This window comes from Bactrocera dorsalis, chromosome 6 (assembly GCF_023373825.1).
Source record: "Bactrocera dorsalis isolate Fly_Bdor chromosome 6, ASM2337382v1, whole genome shotgun sequence".
NCBI lineage: Eukaryota > Metazoa > Arthropoda > Insecta > Diptera > Tephritidae > Bactrocera > Bactrocera dorsalis.
Window position 1 is genome coordinate 10,390,286 of NC_064308.1, and position 27,239 is coordinate 10,417,524.

General features: G+C 35.0%; 2 protein-coding genes across 16 annotated transcripts in view; both read right to left on the reverse strand.

Annotated features, from left to right (window-relative positions):
* Positions 1-27,239, reverse strand: part of LOC105222874 (tau-tubulin kinase homolog Asator) — a 763,131-nt gene that overhangs the window by 18,519 nt on the left and 717,373 nt on the right. For 14 of the 15 annotated variants that reach the window (XR_007423119.1, XM_049459556.1, XM_049459549.1 and 11 more), the window contains one exon: positions 12,864-13,586. The exons of the other annotated variant lie outside the window; for it this stretch is intronic. Coding sequence is in view for 13 of the 14 variants with exons in the window: in XM_049459556.1 (XP_049315513.1) it covers positions 12,864-13,586 (723 nt within the window). In the remaining variant the exon portion in view is untranslated. The remainder of the gene's footprint in view (positions 1-12,863; positions 13,587-27,239) is intronic. 15 annotated transcript variants of the gene reach the window in all.
* LOC125779123 (uncharacterized) lies at positions 7,199-12,857 on the reverse strand. The gene is made up of 2 exons (XM_049459713.1): positions 9,260-12,857; positions 7,199-9,201 (listed from the first exon to the last, which is right to left on the reverse strand). The coding sequence occupies exons 1-2, from the start codon at positions 9,728-9,730 to the stop codon at positions 8,398-8,400; spliced, it is 1,275 nt and encodes a 424-aa protein (XP_049315670.1). The 5' UTR covers positions 9,731-12,857; the 3' UTR covers positions 7,199-8,397.

Below are 27,239 nucleotides of genomic sequence, written 5' to 3' on the forward strand. Positions count from 1 at the left end.
TACATTTTTTGAAATTAATATTTTGAATATATTTAAAAAATTTAATTTCATCTTTTGGCAAGTAATTTGCAAATATGTATACAAATATACATAATATAATTTAAATATTTTAGAAAATGGAGTATGACGAAAAAATCGAATTAATTAAAGATATTGTGAAATGTATGGAGAAAGCCATACAAATTGATTCAGACGATAGTGAAAAGGGTGACATATGTATGTGAAATTCTGTCATATAATCTTTGTTTTCATTTTGAATTATAAATAAAATGTATTTCTTAATTGTCAGAACTGATTAATATATGTGATAGAGTGGCCCAAATACCCATAAGGAAAAAGAAACGACAATGGGTTAAAGTAAAGAGTAGACAATGGGTTAAAGTAAAGTGAAAGAGAATGAGAAAAAAACTCGAACAGAGTTGCGCAACACAAGTTGCTCGTGTGAAGGTAATGGGCGACAGCAAAAGAGAATCGCCCGAGAATTAGCAACTTTTGTCGCCTCGTGTAATAATAGACTATGGGGAGAATATTATGGCTAAATGATCCAAAAATACTCCTGTTTTTTTTGAATCGTCTCTGGCCCAGCTATCAGCACTTATTTTAATGGGACATACTTAAGTTTCTGGTGTTTGTTTTACAACTTTTCCAAAGAGAGTAGTTGGAATTTCTTCCATTGCTTAGTGACCGAAGACATTTTGCAAAACTTCCATTTTTAAACCTCTTAATTTTTCGATTAAGATCTTTAGAGACTTTATTTAAAATAGATTTATCAGCTGGGCAGCGAGTAACGTAACGTAAATAAGTGGCACCAAACTTACGTCGCACCTTTATCTTTAGTTTAATTATTTCTCTTATATCACTAGTATATTGAGAGTTTACAGCAATTTTCTTTAATTCCGGTGTAATTTTGGTGTGCATACTTATTGTAAAGTATAAAATTTCAGATTCCAACTGGTCTGTATTTAATATGGAGTCATATTTACTTTCGTAACATTCCATGATCGTTCTAAAGTATTCCTAATCTGTACGTTTATTATACAAGACTGCTGTTTTGTTTCTAAAGATGACGGTTTCAGTATAGCTTAAATAGATTGAGGAATGATCCGAGTTAAGGTCATAACCCTGATTGATCGACAAATAGTTCCGGAATATTTTTCCGACAATGAAAAAATCATCAGATCTGGAATATTTTGATTATCTGATGGCCAATATGATGGTAAGTTCGCCGAGAATGCGTAACTTCCGGTTGACCGCAGTGCTTTATAGAGTTCTCTCCCCTTTGTACTCGTAAGCCTTGACAGTGCGTGTTCTTTGCGATGAAATCTCCACCCATTATGAATCTATACCTGTGTCTGTTTATTAAGTGTTGGTACATATACCCTTCAAATTCGATTTGAAGTCCTTGGAGGACTGTAGGAGGAGTGGACTTTTAACTCCGTAATTAGTCACTGTTGTAGCTTGAAACTAATCAGTTGAAAGTTTTTTTCCTCCAAATGTTTAATCGTATTTTAAATTAATATTGCGCTTTCGCCACGGGCGCAATTGATAAGATGAATTTTATGGTAAGTTTCATAGTTTTTAATTTTAAAATATGTTTGTGACGTAAAATGTGTCTCCGATATCATACAGACGTCAACATTTTCCGAGTTCAATATAATTTCGATTTCATTCTTATGCTTGATTAACCCATTTGAGTTCCATAAAAGAATTTTTATAGATTTAGACATCTTTGGTATTAAAAAGATGTTTTTCAAGCTTGCATAAGCGATTTTGTAAGGGAGTGTTGAATTTGTCTCGTTTGTTGAGATTCTGTAAGATCTGTGATAAAATGCTGTTATTGGATATATTATAATAATTATTTGCTTTTAAAACATGAGCAAAAGTAGATTTTTTTGATGTTTCAGCTGTAATTTTAGGATCTTCTTGTTGATGATGTTCATTGATTTTCTTCCCGAAGTCTACAGGGATGGGCTAGACCATCACCTTTTTTGTGGCTGATTGTGTTAGCTCGAAGTTTTTGTAATCCTTTGGCAACAAGGCACCTTCGATAGTTGGCTGGATGTGCTTCGCCACAGTTACAGCACTTAGGCTGCTGCTTCTTTGGTTTCGAACATTCAGATGTCTTATGCTTACCGGCGCACTTACCGCATCTTGGTTGTTTGCCACAATAGTTTTGTGTGTGTCCAAATGACTGGCAATGTTTGCATTATGGTATCATCTTAGGCAGTTTTACCGGTTCAATAGAAACAATTGAGTTCAATATGGTTTTGGTTTCGTAAATATTTTTCATGTTCTCCATGGGATCGAATGTTACCAAAAACATGCCGAGGAGAGTTTTAGTTTTCCATTGAAGACGATTGACAGCACTCAGTGCATTTAATCCTTGCTCTTTTAAGTCATCAATAATCGATTTTGGATCGTAAGAATTGTGCAAATTTTTTACAATAACTCTAATTGGCCACGTTTGCTTGTTTTCAAAGCTATACCAAGATATATTTCTACTCGAAAGTGCTTTTGATATGCATCTGTAGTCCTCTATGGAGAAAGTATTTACTTTGTAACGGGTGATTTTTTTGAGGTTAGGATTTTCATGCATTAGTATTTGACAGATCACGTGGGATTTCAGACATGGTGTCAAAGAGAAAGATGCTCAGTATGCTTTGACATTTCATCATGAATAGACTTACTAACGAGCAACGCTTGCAAATCATTGAATTTTATTACCAAAATCAGTGTTCGGTTCGAAATGTGTTTCGCGCTTTACGTCCGACAAATTTTGTTCAGCGATGAGGCTCATTTCTGGTTGAATGGCTACGTAAATAAGCAAAATTGCCGCATTTGGGGTGAAGAGCAACCAGAAGCCGTTCAAGAACTGCCCATGCATCCCGAAAAATGCACTGTTTGGTGTGGTTTGTACGCTGGTGGAATCATTGGACCGTATTTTTTCAAAGATGCTGTTGGACGCAACGTTACGGTGAATGGCGATCGCTATCGTTCGATGCTAACAAACTTTTTGTTGCCAAAAATGGAAGAACTGAACTTGGTTGACATGTGGTTTCAACAAGATGGCGCTACATGTCACACAGCTCGCGATTCTATGGCCATTTTGAGGGAAAACTTCGGACAACAATTCATCTCAAGAAATGGACCCGTAAGTTGGCCACCAAGATCATGCGATTTAACGCCTTTAGACTATTTTTTGTGGGGCTACGTCAAGTCTAAAGTCTACAGAAATAAGCCAGCAACTATTCCAGCTTTGGAAGACAACATTTCCGAAGAAATTCGGGCTATTCCGGCCGAAATGCTCGAAAAAGTTGCCCAAAATTGGACTTTCCGAATGGACCACCTAAGACGCAGCCGCGGTCAACATTTAAATGAAATTATCTTCAAAAAGTAAATGTCATGAACCAATCTAACGTTTCAAATAAAGAACCGATGAGATTTTGCAAATTTTATGCGTTTTTTTTTTTAAAAAAAGTTATCAAGCTCTTAAAAAATCACCCTTTATATTTCATTATTTAAGAGTTTAATGGTAAGATTGTTTTTTGCCTCTAGTTCTTCCTCATCCGTTGAGAATTCAACCTTATTTTCCAAATTTGGAATTTTCTTTACATTAGTGAACTTAAGCTTTATATTTTCGGCTTCTGAAGTATTTACGGGTCGGCTTTAGTGTACCGTCCCACGATTTCGGGAATGATTATTTTTTCTGTATTTAGGGTATAATATTTCCTTATATTTTTTTGTTTTAGTTTGTAAAATATTTTAGTATGGTAACCCTGATTATTTGACAAATTTCTTTTTACAAATGATGTCGATAAAGTAAGACTGATTATGTAATTTATTTGTTATTTTAAAATAATAATAATTCAACAATAATTTAAATGTATATTAAAAGCAATTTTTGCATTATATTATATAAAACAAATGTATGCAAATGAATAAGTGATGTGTTAGTGTATAAAAAATTCAAAAATATAAGTGCAAAATTAATTTTATATATCGAAAATATGTAAATAAAATATTGCAAATTTTCAACTTTAAACGCGAATAACTCGGAAACTATAAGCTTTCTGCGGCTATAACCATATATATCCTTGATCAAGATAATCTCCTCTATCCGACTATATCCTTTTTATCCTTGATATCCCTGGACGGTATACTAAATTCTTTCCGTATTTACTTCCAGAGAGAATTTTTTACACATTTCTTCCATTTCCTCTAGCTTTTTTGTTAGTTCTTCGATTGTGGCATCTTTTTTGGCAGATTTATTTAATTTTCCCCCTCCTGGAGGTTTGGTCTTGATAATTGGATTAATTGATTTAAATATTTGCTTATAATTATATTCATAGTATTTGGATTGAAATAATTTTTTGCACATATAAATATTTGATATGGAAATTTCATAAAGTATTATTTTTTTAATTAAAAAAAATATTTGAAAATAATTTTGTTAAGTAATGTTTAGTTCTTTTAATTATAAAAGACAAAAAAAAAAAAAATCCACATTATTTCATTGTTTCTTTTTAAAATAATTAAAGTTGAAGCATTGCACATGTAATTATTTGACTGGGGTATAAATAATTAAAAATATAAATATAAAATAAATAAATTTGGCAACCCTATAACTCAGTTGTGAATAATTATTGATCTAAATTTTGGGTATACTTTTAGGCTAAGGTAATATAAGTAATTTTTTCAGCAAAACAGCTGATGGTTTTCTCCTCTGTGTCCAATAAAAAGTGCTATTGGCGAAATTGCAAACCTTCTAATCCCAATTAGACAGTGGTTGTAAGTCGCTGCTTCTGCACTCCAATACATCTCAATACTGCGGTTTGGATTCTCCAGATTGATGAGCAGATTTTGTGAAATTTCTGTCTTTTTCTACCAAAATTATTTAATTTTTTTAGCACGCACAATTACTTGCTCTTTTAACAAGCCATAAGAAAGAAATATGTATACAAGTATATAAGTTGCAGACATAACAACGGAAACGCTTGCCCGTAGCAAACGACACCAACAGCTCCAAACCGTGAGAATTGCCGAATCAGCGAAATGGAATCATGCGGCAGTCCACGTGAGGTGATGGCAAGTAGATTTGATAAGTGGTAGGTATTCAGATGTAGCGAAAAATCGTTTGCGTTCAAGGTGTACGGACGTGTTTTGTAATTCGATCCGTGTATTCAGATTTTGCAAAAGTAAACAATCAAAAAATAATATAATAAAAACAAACAATTAAAAAAAATCGGTGCTCACAAATTGTTAACCATCTACCGCATACAACGCCATTTATTGCATTTGGCTTTGCACTAGCAAAGTGATGTAGCGGAACAAATTTGTAACGGTAGTTTTCTTTGGACAATTCTTTGTTGATATTTCAGATACTGTTTGATTTTGATAGGTTTTGTTTGTTGTTTTCGTTTATTTTGTGAAGGTGTCTCACATGAGTAAGTAAGCTAAGTGTATTTCGCGGTGTTTTGGACAAAATTTTTATCATAAAAATTAGAACTTTTCTCGGAGAAAAATTATTATTCGAAGGAAAAACATAGTGTTCACACAATCAAAATACAAACTGATTGGAAGGTAAGTACTATAGGCACGCTTTTGTGCAAAATCGGACAAAGCCATATATGGCCTTTCATGCAGTACATACTATTTTTGCAAAAACTGAGGAAGCCAAATGTGGCCTTTTATGCAGTACATACTATTTTGCCTTTCATGAATTTTAGTAAAATTTTTTCAGAAATGGATGCAAGATCTTTTTATGGAAATTTAAGATATGTAAATGTAGTCGATAATGGGCTTCAAAGCGACGATGTATCAGATGAAGAAGTTGTTGGAGCACAAGTTTCTGGCCAGGAAGATGTATATATATCGGAGACCGATGAAAGCAGTTCTAGGGGAATTTATGCCGTTATTTAATTTCAAACTTGCAGTGAGCGAACATCTTTGCAAGGTAGGAAAATTCCGAAAACGAGGGCGTCCAATTGCATCGGTATTAAACTCTTCATCTCCGACAACAAGCAGAGAAGGCACCAAAAAGAGTAAGCGTCAAGACTTTCCTTTGAATTCTATACGTACTGACTGTATTGGACACTTACCGAAATGGATGAAAAATAGACAACTTTGTCAAAATGACTGCTCATTCCGTTCGTATACTTTTTGTGAGAAATGTAATGCATTCTTGTGCTACAAACGAAACTGTTTCACACGCTTCCACACTGAGTAAAAGTAATAAGCTGAAATCACACGATTGGTCAAATGTACCAATTTTTTGTCATTTATATGTACAGATCGTGTGACAGCCAGAAAATATTTGACATAAGGCAAATTAACAAAATTTTTGTGCAGATAGACCGATAAAATACGGCTCTGTTGTACCAATCATGTGAACTGTTGTACAAATCAAGTAAATACAAAAAATGGACAAATGTACCGATAAATGTATCTGCCACTGCAGGACCAATCACAGTGACCAATCAATTCAAATAAGGCCAAAATTATGTTTTTTTTTTTTATTTTTATTATCCTAGGAATACTTTACACCTGGCTGGAATTTCAGTATTTACTGTTTGGCAACTTAGCAGCACTGATATCTGCAAAAATAATTGATGCACCACTGCTTTTTATTCAATTTGTCCGTTATTAAACAAGTCACTACATCTATTGGTGAGTATAAATATTTATGATATGTTTATATATATTTATTTATTTACATTTAATATTTTAATATTGTTCATTTATTTTTCAGAATATGGATACAGATGAAGATGAAATCTTTGATAATTTGACTACCGCAATATGCGAAAATATATCCAATATGTCTGCAGAACCAACACCAACGCCAGATTAAAAGAGAAAGCGTTTTCAAGTTACAACGGCACACATAGGTTTCTGCTAGTGCATACTGCGGCTAAAAATATAAGGAGTTGTCGCAGGACAATGACATTTGGTACATCATTGTTTTGGATTCCAATCAAGAAAAAAATGAAAAAATTTTTTTAAAAAATTTTATTTTACGCCCACCTCCCATATAAGGTGAAACTTAATTGTTGACCTACAGCACTGATTTTTGGTACATAGCATTTTTATGACATTATATATGTTGGTGTTAAATTTCAATAATATCCGCCCACCTCCCATACAACTAAATTCTCTTTTATTAAGTCTCTTTTAGCAAATTTTTAACATCTTCGTGACATTCTGACATTGTTTTTTCAAGGGGGGCAATTTGGGGCAGCTGAATTTTTTCTTATCGTTTAGCTGAGACTTCAGGCTTTAATTCGGTATATGTATGTCGACAGCGGCAGACAGCGCTAAAAAGATGCACCACTTTGAATTTGAAGAACATTGAAATTTTGACGTCCAAATTATGTTGTTCCACAAAATTTTTTATGCATTATTTTTTTTAATGAATTTTGATGCAAATTTTTTCTTTGATACATATTATAAATGAAAAATAATAACAAAGTTGAGTTTCAATAGTTGTTTTATTGTATCAATAATTTGACTTTTGAGTAAATTTTTTGCTAATTTTGATGTTCTCTACATTCACCAACTTTGGGTATTTCTGGACAAAAAACTAATGCAGATAGAATCCTAATACTTTGGGAAAATAATGTATAGATAGTTGGTAACAAACTGTGAAATTTTTATTCAATTCAGACAACATGAAATTTTTGAATTTCGGCCACAGATATACCAATGTGCGGCATGGTCCTCGGAAGATGTGTTTAATTTAATGGAAATAACAGAAAAACATCCTTGTCTGTGGGAATATTCTTCATCAGACTATAAAAACTGACAGAAGAGAGAGAACGCATGGAGAGAAGTTGCAGCGAACTGTCATAGCCGTAGCGTTGATGAGTGCAAAGCCAAGTGGGCGAATGTGAAAACAGCGTACAATAATACAAAAAAAAAATTACAGGCAATGTCTGGTCAGAGTGCGTCAAGTTCACAACCTCATTGGCAATTTTGGACTGCAATGCAGTTTTATCATAACCACGACAAAGAAAAAACGACTTCATCTGTTTCAAATATAAGCCCTGATAGCGAAAGTTTACCAAACACGCATTTTCAACCCATCAACGTGCAATCCAACGCATCAACATCATCGCCAGCTGATGCAGCAACCAATTCGCCAGAAGATATTTTAAAACGCGCAACAGATTTGTTGTATGCAGAAAAAGAGGACAAGTGGTATTCCTTCGGCATGTACATAGCGTCGCAAATGCGTGAAATGAATGCAAAAAATGAGAAAGCAGCAAAAAAACTTGAAATTAATATTATGAAGTGCACTATAGATGCGCTTTCAGAATTAAATGATGATTGATATTTCATTGAATCGTTTTTTCTTCTATATTAATAAAGTTACAGACATATTTAAATCATTAATTTTATTTAACATAAACATCTATATTGAAATGGTATTTCTCCAGCGACTGTCATAAAATATTGTTCGAACTCCTCACGAATTTCTTTGGCTTCATTGGTTATGTATGTCGTTGGACGTTCCTCTGCTCCTTGTTGGCAATTTTGAGTACCTTGCTCATGAACTGAATTGTCTTGTTGATCATTCCTATCTGTAGTTAAACCTGCCATATAACTGTCATTTTTTTTAATTAAAAAATTATGCAAGGCACAGCAGGCCAGTGTTATTTGGGTCGTTTTATGCTCATTCAGTTGAATTGGTCGATATAAAATTTGAAACCGCTTTGCCATAATGCCAAATGCATTTTCGACAACGCGCCTAGCACGTGACAATCGGTAATTGAATATGCGTTGACCGGCAGTTAAATTTCTACCAGGGTATGGTTTTAAAATGTGCTTTTGCATGCGGAATGCATCATCCGCCACTAATAAGTATGGACAATCACGAGCACGATTTAGCAATGGTTGTGGTAAAGGCAATCTCAGTGTGTTATTGTCCAAAGCTTTCTGAAATGTGGACTTTCCAAAAACGCCGCCGTCCGAAACTCTGCCATTGCACCCGACATCAATATATATAAATCGGTAGTCCGCATCCGCAATGGCCATAAGTACAATACTATTAGTACCTTTATAATTATAAAAGGTACTTCCGGACCGCGGCGGAGCCTTCATCACAATGTGTTTCCCGTCAACTGCGCCTATACAATGGGGAAAATTCCATTTATCACTAAATTTTTGGGCAATGTCAATCCACATCTGTTCGTTGTTTGGAACCTTGCAAATGTGTAATGTAATATCAATTTATATTTTTGATGTGATTATGTATAGCTACCTTTAAATATTCATTTTTCAAAGCTTTGTAAATTGCATCGCAAACCTCCGGCACAAATATAAATATTGTATTCGGCGCAATGCGAAAGTCAACAGATAAACTTTTGAAGCTGTCTCCAGAGGCAAGGTAGCGAAGTGTAACCGCCAAACGTTCATTGGCTGGTATTGCTTTGCGCATATTGGTGTCGCTTTTTTTTATGTTTGGAGAGACTAATTCAAGAATATAATTAAAAGTGGCTTCGTTCATGCGAAGATAATTTTTAAACAAATATTTTTGATTGTTCACTTCACGAAACTCGCGCAGAGTTTTTGCATACGAGCCGTCAGTACTTCTCTTCTGAAGCCAATCTAGCACCCAAACACTTCGCTTCTTCAATGGTCGTTTTTCTTTTATTTGTTTCTTTTTATTAATTAGGTGTACACAAATACACATAATTGCCACTATTTTCTTTTTTCTTGATGAAGAAATCATTATATTTAAAAATTATAAAATTACGTTCAAATATATGTAATTATGTATTCAAAGCTTATCAGCTACCTATTTTATTTAAAATGACAAGCCCAACCATGTGACAGGGTTGTACAAATATCTGTCATATTATTGAAGTGTACAAATCAGTACAGAAAAATTCTGGCTCAAGTACGCCAATCGTGTGAACACTGAAAATTGTATCGGTACACAAAATTTATTTTGTACAAATTTGTACAGAAAAATTTTGTCAAAAATCGGTACATTTGATCAATCGTGTGATCTCAGCTATACACTCCAAGCAACTTTGTATGCATAGAGAGCCATATATGGCGGCTTTTATTTTCTGTTAAAATATGCATTGTAAAATATTTTTTTCTACAAATATATGTAAAAGGATTCAAAATAAACGTATATTAGTGGAGTTTTATTTTATTTTTTTTTCATAAAGAAGATGGCCATGCGGTAGAGGATTAATAATAATATAAACAAATAGTGCACAAAACAAATAGATAAAAAAAACCAAAAACAATAATGAGTGCTTCGCAGCCTCAACAGCAAGGCCGTAGGCATTCCTTAAATGCCTACTTCAGCTTTGTCGAGCCGACAGAAACAACGCCTGGCAAAAAAAAAAATTAACGGCGATGATGAGTCATCGTAGCGATCAGCTGAAAAGGAAAGTAAGCAAAGTTCGCTGTCAGCAAAATCAGCAGTAGACAGCAATCGGGCAACAACAAATCCACTGACAGCAGCCCTATGCAGGTATCAGCAATCACCCGGACAGCGAAGCAAACAAAATGCAAGGTGAGAATGTACCAGGAAAAAAGGGTTATCAGTTCAGACTGGTATTGATCGCTACATTAATGTAAAAAGCAAATCGAGTCCTATTAAATCAGCGGTCAATACCAAAAAATTTCTACCAGGAACACCAAATGGTAATAAGCCAGAAATTCTGGATGGCAACAGATTTGACTTACTCAGCAAAGAGCCTAACGACGATGCAAAGGGTACTACCACAGTCGTGAATGCCAAACCGCCTCCAATATATTTGCGTGAGCGTAGATCAAATGCGCTTGTTTCAAAAATAAGCAATATGATAAGCACAAAAAATCTTCACATTGTGCCCTTGAAAAAAGGTAACATCGATGAAACAAAAATTCAAACACACACTGAAAAAAGTTTCACGGATGTTGTAAAATTTTTATCAAATAATAACAAGAATTACTACTCTTACCAACTGAAGAGCTCAAGGCCTAGTTGTTGTCATAAAAGTTATAGTATCTTCGGTGGTTTTAGCATTATATTAGTAGTAAATATTTTTAACAGGAACAAAGTCCCACAACCAATGTTCGAAATAGAATTGATCCCGAATTCTAACCAACTAAAGAAACACGAAATACACCTGCTTTACATTTTAAAATATCTGCTAAATCGCAGAATCACCGTTAAGGAATCATATAACAGAAATGGTCCATTACAATGTACAAACTGCCAAGAGTATGGACACACGAAAGCATATTGCACTCTACGCAGTGTCTGTGTGGTGTGTGGTGATCTATATCCTACTTCAAAATGTTCTGTTAAAAAAGAGGATTTAAATAAAAAATGCAGCAGTTGTGAAGGAAATCACACTGCTAACTACAGGGGTTGCCCTGTATATAAAGATTTGAAATCGAAGTTGTCACAATGCATTCAAGCACGTCGTAACCAAATGTTGAATATTCCTCCTAATGAAAATATTGAAATCCCCGTCCATATTTTAAAACCAGTTAATCTTAAAAACAATGCTACACAAGGGGGCTATGCAAACGTGGTGAAAGAGCAATACTGCACAAATGCAAATGCCCCAAAACCAACAAAATGGAAGCGTTGAAACTATGATTTTCAACCTTACCCAATGTATGACGCAATCTATGACTTCAATGCTAAATAAGATTCAGGAGATAATGAAATCACAAAACCAAATGTTGCAAACTTTTTGACGTAAAAAATTAGTGTATTGAAATTTCGTCGAAATATTTTTTTCTATGTTGTCAGTGACATCTATGCCAAATGGCACATCAAACTAATCATTAGTGTTTAGTATGAATTATATGTGTAAAGTGCATTCGGCGATTGTTACGATGAGTGAAATTATTCAACAAAAAAGTTCCAATAAATTTTGGGTACTAAATCAAATTTCCGATGCCGAAACCCTCAGAATTTTGGAAAAGGCTTTTGGTAATAATTGTTTGTCGCTGATTGGTACAAATTACTCAAAGACGGTCGAAAACGAGTTGACGACAAACCACGTCCAAGACCGCCATCAACATCAATTGATGATCAAAACGTCAATAAAATAAAAGAGTTGGGTACCACCACAGTTGCCTATTATAAGTGAAAACACGACTGAATTTTTTTCGAAAAACAACGTCGAGTTAACGTCTGTGGAACAATGCTTTTCGACTAGCAGGCGATAACTGTCAACAAGGACAGATTCTTCTTGACTTTTTCGCCAAATTTTCTACTAATATCGTGCCGCAACCACCGTTTTCGCCTGACTTCTGGCTATTCAGAAAACTAAAATGACTGCTCCGAGTAATCCGTTTTGAATCACTTGAGGACATTAAACGTGAATCCCTACGCGTATTGAAGGCTTATCCGGAAATTGACTAATTGTTTCGAAGAATGGAAAAAAAACGTTGGCACAAGTGTATTTGGCTAAGGGGGATTATTTTGAGATGTTCGTCATATGCGGTTATAGCCGCAACATAATCAAAGGTGCGAAAAAGCAGAAAAAGTTAAGTTATATAACATCTGATGTTCTAAAAATACAAAAATATACAGTGTAAATCTTTGAACGTTACTTGTTCTTAATGCTCGTCAATGTGTAAATTTTGTACTTTTAAAAATTATTTACGAGTTTTTTTACGTAAAATTAAAAGTGTATTACTAATACTACTTTAATGATGCGTAAGCCAAATAAGATAATATTGAAATTATTATAATATATTTTTATATTTGGATTTAGAGGAGAAACTAAGAGATTATGCATAATAATGCGATGATATCTCTTCATTCGGATAGAGTAAATAAATCATGCTTATCATGAAAACTTTAACAAACGACATTTGCTAATAAACGTTGTTTCACAAACCTGGTGTTAAATCCGTCAAAGTTGTGTTTTGATTTACGTTAGCGCCTTTAACATCATTGGCTGTTCGTTTTGTACAGTTCTCCCAATTTTTTTCATTATTTCTTGTCAACTCGGATTCCTGTATTGTTGTTGTGACGGAGTACGAACTTGTTCCCATCAGTGATAACGCGGCTGTTAAATCTGATCCAGACCAGGAAGCACATTTTGTTTGTCGAATGTTGGGAACCGGTATTTTACTCGGCGGTAAGCAAACTAAACCTGGAATTTCACTACTTTTTGAACCATTTAGTTCATCCTCGCAGACGACTTCATTGATATTTATTCGATTATATCCGGGTACATTAGTTCTTGTTGAAGCATCACCAGTATTAATATTTGTTAGGACTGTAGATAAAATACCATCAGATTCGTTCTTATGCTTGATGTCTTCACTTTTACTGGGTGTATTTATAGGACTACAGTAAGATTTTTTTTCAGTATCAGTAATGTCAGAACCACTTATTTTTAATAGATCACGAAATATTTTTGAATTTGGTGAAATTATCATACTGCTTTGATTCGTTTGCCTTGGTTGTTTCTGTGTTAATACTCCAATTTTAGCAGATCTGGTGTCACTATCATTCGCTTCTAGAGGGACAACAGTAATAGCTGAATCTATTTTGTCTTTGATAAGTTCTGTAGGAACAATATTGTAGATAAAATTCTCCTTTGCGTTTAGTTTTTCTTAACGAAAAAAAAGAAAAGAACAAACTTAGCAAAACAGTTAAAAGACAATTTGATATATTTATATAAGAATTTTGCAAGTCTTTCTACAACAATAAAAAATATCTTGCTGTATGAGTATATTTTTGGATTGAAATCTGAGAACATCTTTTGCGTATTAGTCCGCAAAGTGTTGCGAGATGCGAGTACAATACTCTAAGTCACTTAACCGTTACCAACATATCGTTAAATACAAACAGGAATGTACGTAGGTCATATGTCTGCCTATTTCTGAAAAACATATAACCATACTCATGAAAAAGTATTACTCGGAAGCAATCGACGATAGCGGTAAAAAGTAGTAAGGTAAGTGCTAAACCCCTCTGCTAACTTGAAAGTCATTTGCAGAGCGAAAATATCGGAGAAATGAGAAGTTTTTTGACCTCTATGAGACCTAGTTTTGAAAGGTCAAAGCTTGGTCATGTAAATATATATAAGTATATTGCTCTTTTTTATCATTCTCAATAACTAAGATAATGTTTCACTTGGCTTACTATGATTTGTAGCCAAAAAATGAAAGAAATCTTTGCTTTCTCTCATACAATGGTTCCTGCCTTTAAGTATGGAGTGCCGCAAATATTGGATTAAAAACTTATACTTAGAATAATGTAATAGTTTTTTAACGTCCGCTTTGCATGATCTACACAGCGGGAAAACTAATGGGTGATTCATTTCGATGTTCCCTACTTTTTAAAAAAAACAAACACAGAAACTTAATATTTAACATTTCGACTGGTAACAAGCAAATGACAAAAAATCTAACGATGTGTTATCTCACGATCTTGGTGGCCAATTGACCGGCCCAAAACGTGAAATTATGTGCTCACCGACTGTCATCGACTGCCACTCTACGCATACGGTTGTTCTCTCAGTGTTTTCGGTTTTTACTTTGTACAGCGCGCCTACGAGCTAATTCGTTGCTAATCGACATAGGCTTTAAATTTTCGGTAATTAAAAAATGCAAAAAGACAATCGTTTGTAAAATTTACAGCTAACATAAAGCCTACCTCTAGTCCTAAAAAGGTTTGGTCGGATATAAAAGCTCTGTCGGGCGCATCTAAACACCATAAAATCGATTTTATCCACACTACACAAGGACCTATCTATTACCCCAAAGAGATTGCTGAACACTTTGCAAGTTCATGGTCTAATGCTTCTCATAATTCTCATTTCCACATGGATTTCAACTCTCTCAGTAACATAATCGAATCAGCAATCTCATAGCCCTGATCAACGACCTCAATTTAATATCCACACCCGAATTGCTCGTCGAACCTGACCATCCACAATGGTTGACTCCCAAACATTCTTTTATAAACACTCTGTCAAAGCACCAGAAACTAAAAAACCAGCTCCAACGAAATTTTTCTGCTCTTCAACGAGGCTATTGAGTCTTATAAACCAGAATGGGAACTCATACATATCGACGGGTCGAAAACGGATACTACTACCACGTTTGCAGTGTCAAACGATCAGGGTGTCGCTATTACTGTCGGTGCTTTGCCAACATATTGCTCGGTTTTTACAGCAGAAGCTGCAGCAATTTACGAAGCGGTTCTATTCGCCTCATAAACAGGAGAAAAACATATAATATATAGCGATAGTAAATCAACCATTGATGCACTTCAAAACTCAGCAAATAATTCATGGCTAATACAGAATATACGCGACAAGTCATGAAAACAGCCTAAAAATAATGTGGGTACCAGGGCATGCTGGTATAAAAGGCAATGAGACAGCAGATAAACATGCAAAAGAAGGTAATAGAGAGCCGTTGGTGTTCTTTCCTCACTTTACTACTAAAGACATCAAAGAACATATAAAAAAATACTGCCATCATATGCATCTCCAAGATTGGCTAGCTACCAACATCACTACAGAGATCAAAACCCAACTGGTGTAAAACCTATCTACCCATCGGACAGCTCATGCCACAAAATCAAGACGTTCACTCGTCTTAGAATAAGCCACACTACAAGAACTCACACCCATATTCTTAACGGTAACGATCAACCAAGCTGTCACCATTGCAACGCTCCCACCCAATCAGTCATTCACCTCATCGATGAATGTCCTGCACTGCATTTATTAAGGAAATCAACCTTTGAGAATAAGAGACCTTCCGACCTTCTCAAAGCAACAAATAGCGATAAAATCAGTGCCATTAATAAATTTCTTAAACTGTGTAACATCAAAGACATATAACACCACATACAACTAAATAACCTTACTAAATATTTTCTTTTTACCATAATCTTAGTATTAAGAGCCGAAGGCCCTGGTAGCCAGTGCTGATTCTTACAAGTGGATTAATTATTTATAATTAGTTCTCTTTTAAATGAATAAATAAATAAATATGTGCTCACCGAAGTGTTCTCTCAATAAATCCATTGGCTAAAGCTATATGTGGGAAGGGGCGCCGTCTTGTTAAAACCAAATGTTCCCAACGGCATAATTTTTGAAGCAATATAGACCGATGATTTCACCGGCCTACAAACCACATTAAACCGTTGTCTGGATGTAATGGCAGCTGTTGAATATCTTCAATTTTTCTTGTTTACATACCCACTGAGCAAGAAAATAAATGAGCATCATCGCTGAACAAAATTTGGCTCGAAAACGACGTAGCGATGTCGGTTGAGAAGGTCGAGCGGCTTGACTTCTTGCACAAGCTGTATTTTTTTTTAACATTTTCATTAAAGATCTCAAAGTAAAATGCACCAAGTCTTTCCATACGACAGCCCGAGTTGATGCAAACGGCGCCGAAGCGACTCTCGAAGGTCTTCTTGTACACTCTCAGCTACTGCTGCTACATTTTCTTCACTGCGAGCTGGACGTGGTCTATTCAGTGGAATATTATTCAATAATGAATGCTGAGTCTCACGAAGTGTGATGGTGTTGCGTATAGTACGCTAAGTAGATCGATTCTGTTGACCATAAGATGAATGAAGCGCCTGAAACACATTCTTCACAGAACGTGAATTTTTGTTGTAAAACTCAACGCAAGAAAGTCGAACAGAGTGGATGCTATAAATGCAAACAAATACGCCTAATGCTATGATCGAAGCTGTAAAAAATAGTTTTAAAATCCCCGTTTGTCCCAATACTTTGGTGCGGAGATATCTTAAGATATAATTTCAGCTCAACTGCTTTTTGGTTGAAGTTTTGAAATTCGGTATTATCGATAACAACTCAATCCGTCAAACAAAATCCGATTGAAGCGTAGTCGAAATTCAATATATTGTGGTAATACTCGTACAGATTTCAACTTTTGTCCCAGTGCGGTTCCTTAGAAAATCAAAATATTTTAACTGAAACAAATAAATTGAGAGGTGGAAAGTGTTGGACTCATGGAGTAAAACCCGTGAAAAACTGGACGAGGATAAATACCATTTGGAAACAGTAAAAATAAAATGTAGGGACTCCAAGAATAAAGACCCCAATCTTCTATTTCTAGGAACATACTTTTTACAGTCAGCAAGTAAACGGAAATTTTGTGGTAATGTTCCTTCATCTTATTCGGTGAAAGAAAAAAACCGAAACGATTCTTTACTTAAGGGGTTAGGGATAGTCAGAGGCACGAAAAAATGAGAATTTTCAGTATTTTTTTTTGCTATTAAATCGTCTTATTTTACAAAAGTAGTAATAGTAGTAGTAAACTTTAATTTCCAAAGTTATAGTTGTTTGTGTTGACCCAGTTCCAAAAAAAGGTACTTGCGGTGACAACCATAAGTCCTTGGAGATTCATCTAAAATCAATCGGACAGAAAAAATACTTTTATAAATAGATAAATCTGGGCCTGATCGAAGGATTTTTTTTTTTAAATTTACAAAATGGCGGTCTCAGGAATTTTTTTTCTAAATTTTTGGGAAAAATCAGCAGTTATTGGTCTTAAAAAATCAAAATTTTTGAAAAAGTAAAAATCTTTCGATCAGGCCCGAGTTTATTATGTATTTTAAAAGCTGTATAAATTTCATTAAAATCTACTGAGCGGTTTTCGAGTTACATTTGTCATCATCAACGCAGTTTTGAGAAAAACGCGTTTAAAGTTTCACACTAGCGCTTTGAAGTGCCCGAGTTCTCTTCGTTATTTGTCGAATAACTCAAAAAAAAATTATCGGATCAACGTGAAATTTTCAGAGAATGTTTTTAAGATATTACACTTAGCGAAAAAGCAAAAAAAATTAATTTTTTGAAATTTCTAACTACCCCTAAATCCTTAAAACGAAAAAACGTATGAGTCTACAAATTTGATTTTATTTATTTTAATTTTTGTTGTTTGATTATATTTCAAATCTTCAGTTTATATGTTGGCAACATCAACAAAACTTTGCAAATAGTTGAAGTTTGTAATGCCAGAAAACACTGACGTAACATTTTCCATTTTACGTACATTAGTTAAGATGATAAACAGTGAACAAAAAAAATGTGCAGAGTATATCTACCGTGATAACGAATTATAGGATTCACTAATTTTTACCGAAGAGTCATACTTCAATTTATTTGGAGAAACTGTTTTCCTTTTATCCAATTTCAGCAACGAATATGTCGTCAGTGCTAGGCTAAAAGACAGTACCGGAAAACACTGGCCTATGTGCCGCAAGACAATGAGGAGCACCCATCACCGGATTTGTTGAGAAGAGCTCTGGCAGAGATCAAGCTCAGAAGAGCCTGCGTAGTAAACGGCGCGGTTGCCAATTCTTGGCACACTGTCAGAGGAAGCTCCGACACAAATACAAGAGATCAGTCACTTTTCGATTTTGTATGTAGTGAAAACCTCTATACTTGTAATAGGGGAAACTTCCCCACTTGAGTTACTGCTAACAGAGCGGTGGCCCTTGATGTTACGCTAGTCTCTAGAGAAACTACTCACTTGATCTCTGTATGGAAAGTTCTAGACGACCGTTTTTTCTTTTAACTTGAACGTGACGCGCCCAGAGTGCAAAACTTACATAAACTTCAGGAATACCAATCGGAACTTGGGACTTTTATTTCAGGAAGCTTCGATCAGCTGATTGATGAGTTCGTCGCGGTTTTCAGTTCTGTGTGTAAGACTGCCGTAGAAAGCTTTCGTTATCTGAAAACTCAGAAGGAGAAAGAGACACCTCTTTGGAGGAGTAGAAGACTTCAACTAAGTCCGTAGAAGCGGTTCTTGCGACTATAGGGCGCTGTATAAGACAAGGCTGGCTTTAATCAAATCCGAGCCTTCTGCGGAAGTGTAGAGGGCTGCCAGGAGTCCTGCCAAGCTGGGGTATCTGGGAAATGCAGATAGTGGTTGCACCGCGAAAAACGTGGAGATGTTGAAACTACTTCTGGATGCTAATATTCCGTTGAATAAGTGCCACAGAGAAGTTTCAACAGGGTTATTCAGCCTTTTTGGACCTTTTGGATGAACGTCACCTTACCTGGGCGCTGAATTCACTCAAAACTTTCAAATCGACATGTTAGATTAGGTCATGCTCTCAAGGCGGTGCGACGGACTTCAGGCCCATTAGTTTATCCTCGTTTCTGTTGAAATTGTTAGATGTCTATACAAAAGGCAGGTTGGTCGACACTGCACGCCATTTCTAGTCATTATGCATTCGCTGTAGACATCTTTCTCGAGATCAAGGGGGCTTTCAACAATGTGCGGCTGGAGGCGGTGATTAAGACCTACGAAAGCTTTGGGGTGGGATTGAACATCTAGCATTTCATATAAAGTCTTCTTTGCAAGAGAATGGTCGTAGCAGAGGGGGGCAGTGCAAATATATTTCGAAAGGTTAATACCCAATTAAACCTGAAATGGTTTTATTTACAAGGAGATATAGGTAGAGATTAAAGGTAGTATTTTGGTTTTACGAAATCGGAGTCAAGCTAATATTGTCCTACTGTATATTCGTCTGTTGGAAGGCGTACGAAAACACTAAAGAAATCGCAAGTAGGTGTAAGACGGTGCAGTTTCTTTCAGGGAGGCAAGCATTCACTCTGACAGCTAAGCGGCAGTAATAGCGCTGAGCTCACTAACTGTGCTCTGAAAGCTAGTCAAGGAGTGTGGAACTAGTCAAGGAGGAGATGGAAACACAATCAAGCTACTTCATCATCAGGCTGGAATGGGATCGAGTTTGATCTCCATCGGCGTCTTGCGTTTTAGCACTGACCCAACCAGTACCTATGTGCCTACGAGGTCTTTTCGGCCTAGATTCGAACGCAAGAGATCTACTGTACTACTTTCCTTGAGCTAAGTTAATCCTTCCGCATTTGCAGGAGTTTTACTGGACACTGACCAATAGGCATTCATGTGGTAAGGCTTAAAATATTGTCGGACGTTAGTTGTCAAAGTTGTATTAATGAGTGTGAGGTGAGAACATCTAGGCCCTCTCTCTCTTGAAGGACTAAGACCGAAACATATCAGCAGTCTTACCAGAAAATATAGCTGAAACTGATATTAGCCGTCTCAGCAAATCCGTGGAAGGCTCTTCTACTTGTAATGGTTTTATGATCCAGTTTATAGGAGTTTTTTAGATACCAACACGATAACCTAATCTAGACTGAGCTGTGGAAATAATAGCTTTGTCCTCATTTTTAGACGTCGGGTAATTTCTACCTCTTCTTAACTTGTAATCTACGTTTCCAAATTCTCCATAATGGTCAGACTGCCTCTTTACAAATGTAAAACTCGTCTTAAAATACCGTTCAGTTTTTGAATATCCGATTGGGGAGCTTTGGGAAGCTTCGTTAGAAAAACTGATTCAAACAGTTTCTAATAATGAGCACTCATTTTTCTTATTTCACGGCACGACGTGACACATTAAGAAGATCGAAAACCGTAGACCGAATTGTACGCGGTAGTGGTCGTAATTAATCATGTGTTAATTTGAGAAAAAACTAAAACAGAATCGAATTCATCGCGGAAAGAAAATATGTTATTTTTTGAGCTCATTGAATCATAGTACTCGTAACCTTTTACTGCTAAAAGCAACATTTGGTCAAGATTTGCAATATTGTTTCTTCGATATTTTTATCACTATAAACGCTATTTTGATAATAACAAAAAATAACTTATCGGAGTGCAAAATATCATAATGCGTTTAAAAATATAAAGTATTATGAAAGTATTTACTGTATTAATAAATGTCATAACTTTCGAATTGCCAAAATAATAGTAGGAATGTTTTATTTGACCATCACTAGCTAATAGCTCAAACAAAGACAAATAAAACGCACTTTGCTTATATCATATTTTCGCCTAAAAGTGAAGTGTGTTGGCAACGCGGGCGGGAACAGTCAGCTGATATTCAATTTGTTTCAAAATTTCTGATGTGGAGCAAAGGCTAGTTTGAATTCTTCAATTTGTAAACGGGATATTAAATTACTATAGGGCTATTCAGAATCTGGTGCAAATGATCTTGCATATTTGCAATTGCAAATGAGTTGATAGTGGCAGTACGTCCATTATGAATGGAAGCGCGGCCAGCCAAATACTGGAAATCACTTTTTCTGATGTCGGCGAAGAAATTGCGTCTTCAATTGACATTGTCAATATTGAAAATCTACCACCAGGCAATGTAAGTGAAGTGATTGTTTCTGAAAAATCAAAAGATTTCGCGAAAAAAATTAAAAAACATGTCCCAAAATCATATGCTGCAAATCTTGTTGCTTTTCAAGTCGAGCGTAGGCTGTTTAAAATGAAAATGGAATGGGAAAAGAGAAACATGAAAAAGATCACGCTTTGAATGAAAGAAGATTGCAAGCGAAAATTGAAAGAGGTAAAGCTGAAATAGTATTCAAGAACCGTGAATTGGACTTAAAAATCTTAGAATTGGAAAAGGATGAACGATTGAATAAACTTCAAATTGAAAAGGAGGAACGCTTGAACGTTCGAAATTGAAATGAAATATAAGTATTCCCCTCACCAGTAATTTTTCTGTACTTTATTTATCTCTATTTATTTATCTTAATTTATTTATCTCTGTACTTTATTTATCTTTGTATTTTAAAATATGTAGTTCCAATTACTGTTGTATTAAATACGGTGTATTAAATACGGTTTTTGATGTTTTACTATCTTCTTTATTTTGTATACAATAGTTTAATGTATAAATCTTTTTCATGTTTGTCTTATAACAAATGTATAAATATACAGCTGTGTTCATTGAAATAGCAGTGCAAGAGAAGTGAAAATATATAACTGTTTTTTGGCATATTCCTTTTTGTTAATTGATCGCTTGCACATTGTTTTTGTAAAATGGAATACAGAGAATAGAAAAAAGTGAAAACCCCGTTAGTTTTGATGTGTTTGGTGCTTTTTTTTAATATTTTCACGAAAATCCACCACTTTTTGGCTGTTCACTGAAATAGCAGTTTTTAATTTTTCTCAACGAAAAGTGCCGGTAAAAATTTTAAAGTTGTGAATAGTGAGTAAAATTAAGTTTATTATTGTAATTTAAATGACAATAGACTATAACAATGACATGAAATTTAAATTTTAGTGGGTACAGGACCCCGCTGCTTCAAGGAAGATAGGCTTTTGATGGTTGGGCTTAGAGAGTATAGGAAAACATACAAAGAAATACAAAGCCGTTTAAAAAGTTCTGCCAAGATGGTATACAATGCCTTAAATTATGAATTGAAGCCCGAAAAACGTGATACCCTACGCAAAACTACAAATTTGGAGAACCCTCGCATAGTGCACTTCAGCAAAAACAATTCTTTTGCGTCCTCTAAGGAAATAAAAGCCGAGTTGAAGTTGGAGATCAGTGACGTAACCATTCTACGACGACTGCTAAAGGAAAATTTGAATGCACGAAGCCCACGAAAGGTGCCTTTACTTAGTCAAAGATATATCAAAGTCCGATTTGAGTTTGCCAAAAGCCATTTGAACTGGCCAATATCAAAATGGCGCAAAATCTTTTGGGCAGATGAGTCCAAAATGGTCTTGTTTTGTGGAGCAGGCTCTAGACAGCATGTCCGTCGACCTCCAAACACGGAGTATATTCAAGATTATACTTCAGGTACGGTCAAGACAGTAAATCACGGTGGATTTAAAATTTTGATATGGGCCGTTTTTTCCTATAGCGGTGTGGGTCCAATACATATGTTCGATGGGATCATGGATTAAAATGTGTACGTGGAGATATTAAGGAATGTTATGCTGACATGTGCCAGGTGGAATATGCCCTTAAAATGAATATTCCAGCAGGATAATGATCCAAAACAGACCAGAAAATTGGCTAAAAATTGGCTTAGCCAAGAAAAAGTCGTGTTGATGCCATGGCCAGCTCTATCCCCGGATTGAAACCCCATAGAAAACTTATGAGGACACGTCAAACGCTTTGTTCCAAAACAATCCCCGTCTTCTAAGCCGCAGCTTTGGCATGTTGTTCAAGAGGCATGGGCGCAGATTCCTTTTACTTGGTTGACTCCATACCTCGTAGGTGCGAGGCTGTAATTGCCAATTAGGACAATACTAAAATATTATTTAGTATAATAAAGTTAATTAATGGTTATATTGATTTTTTTAATATTTTTCGTTAACACGGTCATGTTTGTCTTGTACTAAATACTTAAATTAAAACAACCATTTATTTTGTATACAATAGTTTAATGTATATATGTATGTATCTTTTTCATGTTTGGCTTATACTAAATGTATAAATATATGTAATTATAATTATTATATATGTAATTAAAAACTGAAAAATGAATTAAAATAAATTTAAGAAAACATTAATGCGTATATGGCTTGTCTTTTAGTTTCTCCAACATTGTTGGGTATATGCTCATCAGGCTCAATAGAATCTTCGGTAGTAGTTGATGGATCTGAACTATCGTCGAACGAAGTGGAACCATTATTAATTAAAATACAGCAGACAAGAAACCAATCGCAGCATAATTTAGGGTATTTTTTGTTAGATAAACGCATCCATAGTTGCTTAAGGCTTCCAAATCTTTCTTTTAAAAGCCCAAAACAATGCTCTACTCTAACCCGGTATTTACTGTGCCGTAAATTAAATGCAATTCGGGCTTTTCTATCCAACTGTCTTGCGTTGCTTCTGTAAGGGGTTATTAACGTTGAAGATAAAGGGTATGCCGAGTCCCCAGCAATCCATTGCTGTGAAGAAAAATAATGATCATTTTGTTGAAAGAGTGAGCTATTTCGATATATACGGGCATCATGCCAGCTCCCAGGGTGACCAACCACAACATGTCGAATTACTCGTTTATAGTCACAAACTATTTGTGCTTTTATTGAATATATGTGATTTCTGGAGAAGTATGATGTATGGTCTTCAAGTGGCGATTCTGCTAATTTAATCTCGATTACATCAATATATCCAATACAAAACGGTAACTCATCAAAGGTATCCGATACTATTTTCGATCGTTCAACTTCATCGGGCCAATATATATACTTAGATTGGTGACGCAAGAACACTCTAAATATTCTTTTTGTTATTATCGATATAGTTTCGCCATCTCCCACTCCAAAAATTTTCGCTATTTTTCTATATGCTGCGCTTTCTCCCGACGAACTCAATCGAAACAGTCTGATTGCTAATTGCAATTCGACAGAAAATTGCTTACATGAGTGCGCCGACATTCCATAATAACAGATATATTGTGAGCCAATTCATCTAACATTGCATCCACTGCGTCATCATCACTTTCGATTTCTAGAAGAAAATTGTTATTAACTGAAATTCTGCATAAAAATATTTCTTACCTTCAATGTCCATAATTTCTTCAGCAGCTTCATTAATTAAAGCGTCAGTTAATTTTTCTTTAAAATTTTTTTTCGGCATAATTTCCAATTTGTGCGACAATTTTGTTTACAAACAATATTTTTCTTCACCGATCAGCTGTGAATTAATGGTATTTGCAAGGGTTACACAGAAATCACAAAAGAGACGTTCACTGTTGATGGTAAATATATGCAATTGCATAATTTTGCAAACTCAGATGCACCAGATTCTGAATTGCCCTTATATACTATATATTAATACAAAAAATTATAACACATGTTCATATTCGTATTAATTTTAACTTGAACAAAACACATTTTTGTAATTTTGGTTTGCTTACTTTTTCATCTGTCAAAATGAACTTTATTGTTATTGCCATCTACTTTTTTTTTTTTAGAAAAATCATTGTTTAAATGAGTTAAACCTCCCCCTCACTCAACCTGGGAAAAACTGGCGCACTCTAATACGACAGCACAATTCACCACAGCTAATGGCGCTACAACACAACTCACCACACCTGTTCCCCTACCCACTAAAAAAAAAGGATGGACAAAAGGGTAGGAGGGACAATCCGTTCTAAACATTCGACACATCCAGTTTGCACCTCTACAATTCGACTCCCCACTGTGCCGCGTAAACTATACATTCGTCAGCTGGAGTTCGCCCATCAACATCAACATTCGCACACGAACTTTGGTCTTCAAGAGCTTCGCATATACACTGCGCCGCCTCATCTTCTCGCTACTCTACCGCGATTAACCAATTCGCCCTCGATTCGCGGAGTCTCGATCGCCAGCTCCGGCAAATCATCATCTTTTTATAACTTGATAAAATATAAATTTACTTTATAAATAAAATTGTTAAAAACTAAAGTGTATAAAGTGTTTTTAATTTTAATCGAAGCGGTGGTGTGTGCTCCACAATATATTGGAGATACAAGTAAACATGGTCCTTCGAGCCATAGTGAGAGGCACTATGGATTAGTGAAACAATTTAAAAAGTAAAAAATTGTATTAAAACAAAAAACAAAGGAATTGTGCGGTGAACAAACCCCAAAACAATAAAAGGTGCAATGACCCAAATATTTTGAACAAACACAAACCAAAACAAAACATTCGTATACAAACATAAATATTAGGAAAGTGCAGTGGGACGAAAAAAAAAAAAAAAAAAAAAAAAAGCTTTAATGACGAGAGCATTTAAACGTTTCAGTAAAACAAAAAGAGAAAATGTTTAAAATTCTTGCCAAAAACAATAAAATAAAAACGTTTTACCTATCTAAACCACAAACCGGGTGCGAAACCCAAAACATAAAATAACTAAAAACCTAATCAAAAGAGCGGGATTATACTCAAAAATCCAAACATATTTACAAAAGATAAATGCAACTGCAAGAAAACAAAAACAAAAAAATACTTTGCGCGAATTCCTGCTGTAAAACAAATATATATATACCAACAAATTAAACGGGCGCGAATTTAAAACAAAATAAAACAATAATTTCAACAAACAAAAAATAACACAGACAGCCGGGCGCGAACAAAACAAAAAAAAAAAAAAAAAAAAATACAAACAACAAACACAACAGGTCCAACCAACTGAGAGAAGCGGAGGAGTAAAATTGGCGGGAGAAACACACATATATTACAGGGGCACTTTACATACAAAAGGAATACCGAGTGAGCGTATCAAGCCCTTTAATATATAATATACACACATGAATACATAAATCCAAAACCTAACTATTCGATGCCGACTTACCTTCGTGTATTCAAACACACTTCTTAACAAGAAAAAAATATTCAAATATTTACTTGCAATTTTTCCAGCATACCTCTTATGTTTAACAAAAACAATAAGCAGGATTGTACATATAAGCTAAGAAAGCAAAGGAAACACCCTTAAAACAAAAAGGAAAAAAACATACATATGTACATACATTTGTATATGCAAATTTCTCCTTTATACATAACTTTAATATACATACTACATATATGTTCATATCAACAACATTAACAAAGTAATAAACGACAATAATTTCTTACCAATTGGCAAACATATATACAAAGTGCATACGGGAGCATACCAGCACGTTTCCCACTTCGCTTTCGCGCTCTCGTTCTAGTGCGAACTTACATATACAGTTACGGACAATAAAATAGAATCAAAGGTGTTGCTTTGAAACAATATCATAATTTTTTTGAAATATATGTATGTAATCCTACGGCATAGAATCTGCCTGTAATTTTATACCCTACACTGGGTACCACAGGCTAAATTATTAAAATTATAATTTTAATCAATTTTTCAAAGAAAAATTTGTCATAATTTTCCGTTCCGTTTACGGTAAAGTAAAACTCACAAAATACTTTGATCGAATACAAAAACAAAAAAAATCAATTTCGCAAAATATAAATAAGTTTAAGAACACTATATATAGTACATAAATATATTATTGGTACATCTACAATTGTACATACATTCCTATACATAACTGTATTCATATTTGCCCACATTGGCAAACATCCCACAATACCTCTTGTTCTTTGGCAAACAAAAACAAGCAGGAGTGTAGACAAAAAGCTAATTGATCTCTCTAACGAGCTCTCAATTGCTTAAGAAAATAAATCAGAAATACATACATACCAGAGACCTGCACGAGTAATTAAAAAAGTAACATGTTAGCAAGCGGCGATGCCGATGCGGCGAGTACACGCTACGTAACGGTACTTTGGCATCGTGGGCATCGGCATCGTGGGTATCGGCATCGCGGCATCGCCGATTACTAACATGTTACCAGTGGTCGGCATTTCTTAGAACAATTGTGGAAACTAACTTCACACGTACGCTTACGCTCTATCGTTCAGTCGTTGTCGAGCCAGCAACGAATTAA

Excerpts from the sequence above, each read along its gene's own strand:
- LOC125779123 (XM_049459713.1), bottom strand. The coding sequence starts at position 9,730 with ATGATTTCTTCATCAAGAAAAAAGAAAATAGTGGCAATTATGTGTATT. Across the intron at positions 9,202-9,259 it reads TGAAAAATGAATATTTAAAG|GTTCCAAACAACGAACAGAT; the intron begins GTAGCTATACAT and ends CACATTTGCAAG.